This window comes from Abrus precatorius, unplaced genomic scaffold, assembly GCF_003935025.1.
Source record: "Abrus precatorius isolate BTA unplaced genomic scaffold, Abrus_2018 Scaffold10, whole genome shotgun sequence".
NCBI lineage: Eukaryota > Viridiplantae > Streptophyta > Magnoliopsida > Fabales > Fabaceae > Abrus > Abrus precatorius.
In genome coordinates, this window is record NW_020874292.1 from 6,811,505 (window position 1) to 6,823,518 (window position 12,014).

Genomic DNA, 12,014 nt, shown 5'->3' on the forward strand with positions numbered 1-12,014 from the left:
ATAATTCTTCATACTAGTTATGGGCATGTCAACTATCACAATTAGATTTACTACTCCTCACTAATGTAACTAGTGTCTCTTTTAATTGTATTTAGTTCTATTTTATAATCTTTTTGAATAATAAAAAAATACTTTTACATTTTAAATATATTTTACATTTATTTTTTATAAATATATAATTAAAAATAGTTAAGATTTAATACAATTTTAAAATTATAAAATGGAAGATAAATAAAAATACATTTTTTCAAAAATAAAATATGGATATAATTTTATATATAAAAAATATTATTATTCTTATATGTGGCATAAGCTGCATTTATGTCTTTATTGATGTTTAATTTATTTACTAATTTTATTAAAATTATCATTTAAGATTAATTTAACTATTTAAAAAAAGTACATTTTCATTACAAAATATAACATTTTATGTTTTTTAATATAATAAATATTATAATTTTTAATGAAAATATTATTTTAATTAAATAATAAACCTAAAAATTAATGTTAATTGACAAGAGGTAAAAGGACTTCATCCTTACTAAGTAGCCTATGAAAGTTTGACTACGGCAAAGTTGACAACGAACCTTGACAAAGCCGTCTGCTAAATAATTCGGACTTGGCTCTCGAGATTCCAGAATGTCTTTCCTTTGAAATAATATTAAGATTATTTCATACACTCAAAACACTTTCCATAAGTATTATTAATGAATAAAATTTAAATACAGTATCACACGGTGTTATTTATATTATTTTTAATTAGTTAAAATTTAAAACAAATATTATTAAACTTTATTCAGTTATGGACGCAATTAAGACAGTTCAAAACATAAATAGTAATAGAACTTGCAACTACAAGTTTAAAATACAATTAAATAATTAAAGTTTATTTTTATTCAAATTTATAAGGAAAAGTTTATAGTTAGGTAAAAAAATATTAAATGATATTATTTTTAGCATATATGGTTATTTCACGAAATAGAAATTCTCTATTTTACTAAAATTTATTGGATTTCTTTTTGCAATTTGTTTGAAAAGTTGAAATACTAGAATACAAAAGTCAAGTAACATATAAATGAGAAGTTAATAAAAATTAAATAACATAATTAGAAAAAAAAAAAAGAGAGAAAATATCATGTGACACTACTTAAACTTTTAGTGATATATATGAAGATTAGCATAACATTAGTATTTCATCTAAACTCAATATGTAGACATGGGAGGAAGTAGGTTGTAAAGTATTCCATTTATCATCCTACTCGACCAATATAATTTAAAAGACAAATATTTTCAAAGAAAAAAAAAATTAAGCAGTAAATGAACAATTTGGAGGAGTTGCCAACATGTAATTATTCAGAACCTAAGTACAAATATGTGTAAAATTGATTTTATTATTGAACATAATTGAAACATACATACAAATTGATTTCAACAGCAAATTTTATATTAGAACATGAAATGCGACGTGAAAAATTGGTTGTCCCCAAATCAAAAAGGCAATTTGCAACGGAACCAAAAACAAAACACAAAATACAAGGATTGAAGAGCTAGAAACAGTTTCAGCTGGCAGTACGAACCAAGGACTGACGAACCTCACATTGCCAATGTTAACTTGAAAATAATAGTACCATAAAAGCCACTATTTCAGGGAATGAAAACAAGGAATAAACGAAAAACAAAAAGGACAAAAAAATTTGAAACAAAATAGCCAGAGGCAAAAATGTAGCTCATTTTAAAACCTACTATGAATAATGTCCTATTCCAAACTAACAACAAAAATCAAGGTTATGAGAAAATGAACAGACTTCAACGTCACTTACCAATGTAACTGATTGACCAAATTCGATAGGAAGAAATAACACTGTTTAATGTTTAGATGCTCAGCAGTAATAAGAGAAAAAACATACAAAATTGAAAATATGCAAAGATCTACAACACAATATAAAACGATGAGACATAAGTGAAGTAACTTTAGGAAGCTGTAACAGCATGACGCTTGTGCTCAGAAAATGCTTGAAGAAGTTCTTTATATCCACTCCTATAGTGCTCAAGTGAAAAGCAGAGTTGTCGAATTGCCTCCCTCTTCTCCTCTGCCCTATCTGAGATCACAGCACTCTGTCGAGTAACCTCTTTTTCAAGTTCTTCCACTTTCAGTTTCAACTCATTCACAAGATTCAGTGTAGTTACAGATCCCGAGATCAGTTCGGCCTTTTGTCCGCGTAGCTGGAATAGCTCTCTCTCCATATTTGCAATTTGATCGTCTCGGAAACTTGCCTCAGCCATGAGTTTATGAATCTTAGCATTGGTCTCATCTCTTTCAGTCATGAGCATGTCATATTTCTGCTTATGCCTGTCGAATTCCTTATTCACAGCTTCAGCATCATGTCTTTTCTGATCAAGTTCTTCGTTTAAACAACTGATTTGACCTTGCAAAACCATTTGTTGAGTAGCAAGCAGCTCTTCTAGTTGCAATTTTTCTGCTTCAAATTGCCTTAATTTGTTTTCTAATAGGTTGGTTCTAGACTCATATTCCTTGAGTCTAGAACCCTGCTCTATTTTCTCTTCTGACAAACACACAATAACAGAATGCATCTGATCTTTCTCTAATGAAAACTGTGCTTGAGCATCAAGCATTTCAGCCTTCAATTGTTGCACCTCAAGTTCATGGCTGGATTCATTAGCTTTGTACCCTGTAATCCTGTCTTCTAGGTCCTGAATCCGCTTTCTCTCTGAATCAAGTTGACATTCTAATGTGGACACATTTTCCTTTGCTACTTCAAGCTGACCTTCCAACTCACCAGTACCAGCTGACATACTATTAAGTTCCTCTTTTAATCTTGCAATTTCATCATTTGATATCTTAAGCTGTTCTTCAGCTACCTCCAGCTTTTCCACCAAATTTGCAATCTTGTAGCAACAATCAGGAACATGAGTTTCCAAAACAGCTGTCTGTTTTTGCAACTCCAGTACCTGTCCTTTTTCATATTCAAGATTTTCCTCTTTTACTTTTAATTCTTTCCGCACGTTATTAAGCCGATCCTCACTTTCTTCAATTTGAACCTTCAACTTGTTAATTTCTTCTTCTGAGAGCTTAAGTTTAGAATTGGAAACTTTAAGCTCTTCCTCTTTTTGAATGAATTCTCTAAGCAATTTATCATAACTTCTATTCTCACTTTCCCACAATACATCATCTGTTTTTTCCTGCCCAGAAATCTGAATTTGTTGCTCCATATCAGGGAACTCTTCTTTCAACTTAATACCTTCAGGGCCATCAGTATTCACTAGCATGCCATGGTAACGGATAAGAGATTCATGTTCTGAATCTGAGGATGATGAGGAAGATGATCCAGAACCCTCTTTCATAGAAGCCACAGAGCTATCACCACCTGAGCTAGGTGAAAAGTCCACATTGACAGGTTGAAGGCCAGACTTAGACAATATCTGCTTCGTATATGGAGTATAATATGGAGTCACCAATAGAGTCTCTTGGGCACAACCTACATTAGAATTGTCAGAGCCCTCCATCTGAGGTTCTGATGGTTAAAAGTCCACAATAAGAACTCTTCTCTAGAAGAAAAATAAAATCCTAAAAGTACGATTTTCCATTCCAACCATCAGCAATCAGCAAGGAACAACTATTTCGAATTGTAGAAACTTTAAAACAAACCGAAATAACATGGATAAAAAATCCAGACTGTAAAACCACTCAGTGACCAGTTATCACCTTTTTTTTTCTCATTATTCTCCAAAGATGTGAATTAAATATTAATACTACCATCCACTTTGCTAAAATTCCCAAACCCTACAATCAAGACACGTACCAAAAGAAAAACATCCAGACAGCACACTTCGAATCTCAACTCTCAAGCACAAAAATCGCAAATCAAAGGCAGATGGAATCTTAGATTTTATAAAATTATGTCTCCCAGCAAAATTGCACTTATCAGTTAAGTGACCTTCCCAATTACGTATTAATATCACTGAGTAGTCTAATGAAACATATGAGCATGCAAACTTCAGATGCTCTATGAATGATCCAAAACGAACTAAAAAGAAGTTGAGCTCGAAGCGAATAAGCAACGACAACAGGAGCAAACTTGCTCTTGCCAACGAGGTGAAAACGCATACTAACATTTTCGGTCATTTCAAAGCATCAATAATAATAATAATAATAATAGAAAGAGTAAAATAACGAATCAGAACTTGTCATAAAACCGTATTGCCACTGAATCAGAAGGTAGAGAAGGCGAAGGAATTACGCTGAATCGGCAACACAGAAGTTCGAAATGATTGAAAGCAAGAAGAAATAACGTAATAAAGAGCAATAAGGAAGATCAAGAGGAAATGGATGAGTATGGAGTACACTTACCTGTGTAATGAGGGAAGGCGGAAAGATTGGAGAAAAAGAGTAGAAATATAAAAAAGGTGAAGTGGTTGTGTTGATTTAAAAGATAGGGAAGAGAGCCAAATGAGTGAGAGTGAGTGACAGAGAGATGTGGCCCCTTATTTTCAGGTACCCTGTATCCCGCCTTCCCTCCTTTCCCAAATTTCAATTCGACCTACATTTTTCAAATCAAATCACAAACAATTAATGTAATTTGAAATTTTCAATATCTTTAAAATTATTCTCTCTTATTTTGCGTGAAGTGTCGAATAGATTTTTTAAAAATAAAATCACAAAAGAAAAAAAATAACTATACAAAATTTTTGAATAATATAATGATTATTTTATTTTATTTAGTGCGCCATTCAATTTTAGTTTTCTAAGTGTGTTTTATTGTGGCTTGTGATTAGCTATACCCATATTTTAATCAACACAGCTCTCTAGAGCACTGAAAATAAACGCGAATTTATTTACAAAGAATCAAACATGCATTAACCATCCAATGTTTACTTAACTCAATACACGAGACTCACTAATAATTGATTAAATTGACCTTCTTTTTTTTTTAATTAATTGGCCTTATATCATGAGTGAAAAAATGGTCTGAAAATGTGGGGCATTGGACCCAATATTCTGGCGGGAAAAGAAACAAATAGAACTTTGAAAATGTCGGGGGTATTTATCGGTTCTGGACCAGTGGGTCCGTTAGTGATTGTCTTTCTTCTTCGGCCTCAACCTTCGTCTCCATTTTTCAGAGTTGGTGAGATGTTAATCTGAACAAAGACAAAAACGACAATATCATTTCATTGTGCAGCACATTTCCTTTCCCATTCTTAGTTTAATTTTCCTTTTCATCAGATTTAGAATTTATATTTTATGTAACACCAGTATACCACTTTTTCACTGTGATTAATGTAGGCGTACACTTTTTTCAAGCAATTATTCAATCACATGTTTCTACGTTATTTTGATAGTTTTTTATAATTATCTTAAGTTACTTTTTTTTAATAACAGTGTACTATATTCACAGTATTAATTTTAAATTTAATACATATAATAATTTGTACACTTAAGCACGAGAGTGTGTGTGTGTGTGTGTTTTATGATTGTAATTTAAGAGTAATTTTCAAGGAATGGTTTAATAATGATTATATTTTACATTAATTTTGGTACATAATTAATTATACGAATAATATATAATTGTGAGGAGAGAGTTTAGTAAACAATGTATTATGAATAGTATTGTAGTCTTGCTTGTATTTCTCGTCGGTTTACGTTATTTTAAATGCTTTTGGCGACGATATCTAAGCTCATTGTCATTTATATATATTCTATAAGTTATTTTGTAAATTTGCCTGAGTTTTTAACACCATATATATAGTTTGATTTGTAATCGTGCAGAATATGAAACCATTTTGCTCTTTAACAATGCTAGCGAGATTTGGAAGGATAGAATATAAACCTTATAATATTGGTTGTAGTTTTTGTATATTCTTGTATTCATTTTGTTTATAGAATTTAAAGATTATATACTTCTTATTAATTTAATTAAAGACTTAATTTCAGTGACCTATTTAGCAACATTTTTATTGAATTGTTTAAAAATGCCTTTTTACAAGGTATATTTTTAATAAGTCTTCAAGTTAGATCAAGTTATTAGAAAGTTCAGGTCAAACATCTAAAAAGAAAAAAAGACATACGACAAACAAATAAATCAACTTGAAAGTTTAAGATTGAGAAATAGGTGAAGCTTGATTTGAAATGAAAGCTACTTATCCTAATCATGTCCACTCTTACTTGTATTTAAATGGATCTATATATAATAGGTTAGCTTATATGATTGGTAAATTAAATCTTTTATGAGTTGAAATGGTAAGATAAAAATGAGAGAGGATGGAAATTAAACATTTCAGATAATTTTTGTTTTTTTGGCAATCAATAGTTGAAATTTGTTACTGTGAGACTCACTAAAATACATTATCATTCAGTAAAGAGATGAAATGGACCAGTAGTCTTCCGGTCATGGCTATGGAGCGTAAAGAATTTTTATTTTTCTTATTTCATTTTTAAATTAAATTTATATATCATAAAAATATTATAATAAAAAATAATTTTTTATAATTTTTATAATATATTTTTATTTTTTCTTTCTGTTCAATTTTTTTTTATCTATTTAAACAATTGAAATTATTTTTTTTCACTCTTATTTATTTATATGCAAACAATATATATTTTTCGCTATGTTTCTATTCTACTTTTATTCATGCTATTTTCTTCTTCTTTATTTTTCATCTAATCATTAGTTCGACAAAATGCAAGCTAGAATCAACTTGCCGGTTCGCTAGTTTTTTTTTTAATAAATTTAAATTAATTAAGTATAGTTGTTTATTAGTTAACTTAAAAAATATTAATTTACTATTTTTATTAATTATTTTATTTTAAAATTTTATATTATTTTTAATTAGAAAGTTTCGTAAAATATATTTACATGCGATATTTTTAATAAATTTAAATATATTATATGTGTAAAATTTGAGATTAATTAAAAATTATTTAATATTTTATTTATATAAATTATAATTATCATAAAATACTTTTCTAAAATTTTAAAAATAAATAATTTTTATAATAATTTTATAAAATATTTAATTTTAATAAAATTTGACACAAATAATTTATATAACATATAATTATAATTTAATAGTTGAATTGGTAAATTTTTTTATATTAAATTATTAACTGTGTAGGAGTGAACGAATATAACACTGTTGTAATTTGATTATTCTTATTTATTATAATATCTGAGTTTTTTTTTTTAATAGTAAGTCCAAATTTGATTGATTCGAGCAACAATGAATTATCTCGGATTAAAATCATAGAACTGATGCTATGAAAAATCTAATCAAATTATATTAAGTCAATTCAATTTAAACCACAGCGTATAAATCAAATCAAACTTGATTAGTTTAATTGAATTTATCATATCTATTGAGTTGAAACCCTTAATATCAACGATAAACATGAAAATTGCCAAACGGCTTTAGGACATGGAACGCTGTTTCTCTCATATATAACAGCATCATTATCATTGGATTTATCATGAATTTCATTGTAAGATATACGAGTGTTTAGAGGACAGGTTGGGATAAGTTTAATTTGACCTTATTTGACACAATTTGATCAAATTATTTGTTTAAACTCAAATTCGACTTAATAAAATATTGACAACACATAAAACGAGAATGAAGTAACTAAATTTTGACATAATATGTATATTTTAATATTGTGTATAATTAAATTATAAAGTTAAAAAAGTATAGAATTATAATTAAGATATGGTTTATAATATATTTTAAAATAAATGACATCAATTACTAATGATTAAATGAATAAGTCTGATAAGACTTTATAAGAATCATTATATGAAAGGAGACAGAGAATAAAAGTTGCACTTTGATATTTATATTCTTATAGGGGGCACTAAGCAGGCCCTTTTTCTTCAAGTCAGCCCCATTATAAATTTCCAAATGTGGAGGCCCTACCATCCCCTTACGTCCAGTGTTTTGGGATGCAACACCAAACATGGGAAATATGGTAACTTTTTAGCTAACTTTCACTCCATTTTACTCTTTTAAAGGAAACGTAAATGTTACTGATATATCTATCTACCCAAATTTCAACTTTCAACCAATAAATTTTCTCCCTTCAATCACATGAAGTTGAAGATAGAAACAACAAATGTGTGCTGCTTCAAGAAGTCATGATAGGATTTTATTTGCATATATTATTTTGGCTTTGCCTTTCATAAAATTTCATAGCTTGTATATAGCTGTTTTACATTCATAGCTTACTAAAAGTAAAATTTTCTTCTACGAATAAGGTGAACAATCATTAACACAAAAGAAAGAGTCCAGTACAACCGCAATGGAATTAGCCAAAATAGTAGTAAACTTAATAAAACGTTTTTAATTAATTAGAAATGATTTATTTATTCTTTTAAAAGCATTTTTATTTAATATTTTTAAAATTTGAAAAAACAAGTTATGGAGAGATATTTTATTTTATTTTTTATAATAACTTTTTTAAATCCTGTTATGGTACAAGGAGAATGCCAAGTTACTATGTTCACGATTCATACTACCTTTTAAATTTTGTTTAATGGTTTTTTTCCTATGTCAAGCTGGATTTGCGACTTCTAACGTTAGAAATTAAATCAAGCAACGTCATTTGATGGAAAAAAATGGTGTCTCTCGTCATCCATCACATATTGAAAAGTCTCAACTTTCATATGATACTTTATTTCAAACTTTTGCCTATAAAAAGGTCAATGCTTATACAAAATTATTTTTGGCAATTCAGAAAAATTTAAAGTGAATAAAATATACTCGTATACTTCTTTTAATTCATTGTAACATTTGAATCGGGGTGCTGATATGTCCAGTATGATTTGTTTTTTATACAAAAAAAATATTTAAATCAATTATAAAATTTACATGTAAATTCTATTTAAATCGATTGACTTTCAATATCAAAATTGATATAAACTAAATTGCATTTGAGTGATTTTCTTAAATTTAATCGATTGAATTTAAAAAAAATTAATTTAGTGCATTATTAGTATAAAATTATTTACATTATAAACTACTCAGAATATATCATACATATAATTTTTATATTAATTATTATAAAAATCAATGATGTTTAATGATATGATAATTTATAATTAGATTATGTGTTTAAATTATTTTTTTTATCAAATCATTCATGCATGAATAGCGATTAAAAAAAATCTTAATGTTTTAAAATATTAATTATTTTAATACAGAATAAATAAATATTATAAAATCAAAATAAATATAATAAAATTATAATTATGTTAAATTTTTAATTAATATTCTCAAGTTTCAATTAGTAAAGCTCTTCATTTACTTATGGATTGTTGAAAGTGAGAGAAACGGAAAAACAATTTAAAAATGAAATAAAATATTATTTTAAAATTGTATTTACTATATTTTTTTTCACTTTTTTAATGAAAAATATATCTGTTTTTTTTCAGTAAATATTCTTTGTAGTCACTTAATTTAAAATGTTGACCGTTTTAATTTTGTAAAAATTAAAATAATATTTTAAAAAAGTAAGTAATAAAATAATTTTTTATAAAATTAAAAACTACAAAATTAACATTTAGAATTAGTATAAATATTGTTTTTCTTTTTCTATTTTTTTTATGAATATCTTTAGATAATTGTTTATTTAGGTATTTATTTTAATAAATTTATTTTAAAATAGTAATTTATATAATAAATATATCAAAGAAAATAAGTGTAATAAATAAAATAACTTATAACAATTTAACTTGTTTTTAATAAACTATTGGTAAAAATTTTCCAAACTGACCTAAATGAAAAGAACGAACGAGGGAATGAGAAACAACCCTAGAGTCTATCCGATGCATAGATGTTAAGTTTTTCTATTTTGATGGTAAGTACGGTATGTTGCCAGCAAATAGACAGTGCCCCATCGAAGTTTCACTTTCCAATGGCCATAGTTTCCGGTTAAAAATGTGACATCAAAATCACCAAAATACACTGAGGCCTAAAAGTTCTTTATGCATAGAGTTACTCTCATTCTTCACACCGCGCCAGAGTGATGCTACTCTGCCTCTTCTGAGAGAGATTTTGTAATTGCAATATCTAAGAAAGGCTTTGGCCAAATTAAATTAATGTTTTCTACTTCTAGAATATTTTAAAAACCCTTCTCCACCTAAAGCGACGGAACTTTGTCCTCAATATTTGGGAACAGAATGTGTGTACTGATACATCAAGGGTTGAAGCCCTTGATTTATACATTAAAAAAAACAAATGGCTTTGGCCATCAATGGTTTGACATAAAAGATCAGAGTTTTCAAGAGGCGGAGGAGAAATTTTTCTATCATATAAAAAGTATATGGTTTGAACCACTTACCTGTATTCCGCAGCAGTTACATGTATATATATTTTTTCTTTCATAAATTATAAAATATGAGTGACGAATGTCGTATAATTTTAAACAACTCAGTAATCTTTTAAGGAGGAGAGAGATGAGATCTAAGTCATATTTGAATTTTCTTTAAAAGACTTTATAATTTGTATGAATTCTTTGAGAGAAAAGAAACATAAATTTAACTGCTGTTGTTTTTTCTTCTTGTGAATCACAATTCAGGCCATGCAAAAATCTCATGCTCGACGGGTAAAATTAAAACAAAAACGACTGTATTGAATTAATGGTAGTAATTAAAGTTCACATAAATCAAATTGTTGTAGGTTTTGTTCTAAAAGAAAAGAAATTAAATATTAATTTATTTAACTGTAGAAATTTTAACGATGCATTAGAAATATACTATCACTGCTTATATAGCAATGGTTGGTCATAAATAAATTAACTATTTCGTTCCCAAGCAAAAGCCAAAATATTAGTCTTACCTTGACACAATCAGGATGCTAAAACATGCTAATTAAGATTGATTCTTGATTATTAACTGAGATAAAACTTACTTCATTGATATGTATATCTCAAAAGAATGGATTAGTATGTGGTTTTGACTAAAAAATACTCTTAATTTGCACTTTAAAAACCAATATAGCAAGACATATAACTAATATCTTATTTTTTTAAAGGAAGATCAAACACGTCACACTAGAATCATTAAAATTTGAAAGTTAAAATAGGCTACAAATTTATATTAGAATTCTCTACACTAATTACAGATTTCAGTTCGTGTCAAAATTACAACAAATTCTAGTCCTACAAGTTCTTAACTTTCACCATTCATGGTGACCAACTCCCACCTCCTAAAAATACTCTCACCATTCCCGGTGGACCAATGAGATTGTCTGGATCACCGAAGCAAAAAGAAGATTTTTTCATATTTTCAAATACTAATTTCGCCCTCCACTAAAATATAAAATCTTAATTTTGAAGCTTCAATTGATTCCATGAATGCTAAATCCCGTGCCGCTTGATTGGGAGAAAATGTTCCATACATGAGTCATCTTGTTGCACCAAAGACATCAGCAAAAAATATATTGTATATAAATGGTCTGCTAACTAATACCCATTACAAATTATATAATATAACTATAACCGATAAATTACAGAAAAAAAAAGGATATTGTCGGCCAGCAATATCTTTATGGGAACAAACACGATCGATGATTGATAAAATTAAGGATAATTATAACATTATTTAATAATTTCAAAATAAAAAAATTATTAATAAAAATTTACGTTAAAATATATTAATAAAATTTTTATTTAAATTCTTTGACCAGTACGTTTATAATATTAATATTTATCTTAAACAAATCAACGTGTCACAGAAACATACGCAATCGATGACTAATAGAAAATTAGTTAGTGTGTCCACAACCGACCGATTTCAATATCAAACGCAGTTAATAATTACGCATTAAATGAAAACAAATATTCTTGCCGTCCTATCGAAGGACGAAATACCAGTTCCAAAAGCTAAATCTTCTTTGCACGAATGTCTATTTTTTATTTATCATATGGATTCAATTGAGAATAACAAATACCTTTTAATAAAAGACAATTTGTTTAAGTAAAAAATATTAATAACATAATACGATTA

General features: G+C 27.7%; 1 protein-coding gene across 1 annotated transcript; it reads right to left on the minus strand.

Annotated features, from left to right (window-relative positions):
* Positions 1-1,883: 1,883 nt before the first annotated feature.
* LOC113852458 (protein NETWORKED 4B-like) lies at positions 1,884-3,624 on the minus strand. The gene is made up of 2 exons (XM_027482738.1): positions 3,300-3,624; positions 1,884-3,242 (listed from the first exon to the last, which is right to left on the minus strand). Exons 1-2 carry the CDS (start codon positions 3,523-3,525, stop codon positions 1,972-1,974), a joined length of 1,497 nt encoding a protein of 498 aa, XP_027338539.1. The 5' UTR covers positions 3,526-3,624; the 3' UTR covers positions 1,884-1,971.
* Between the last annotated feature and the right edge of the window lie 8,390 nt (positions 3,625-12,014).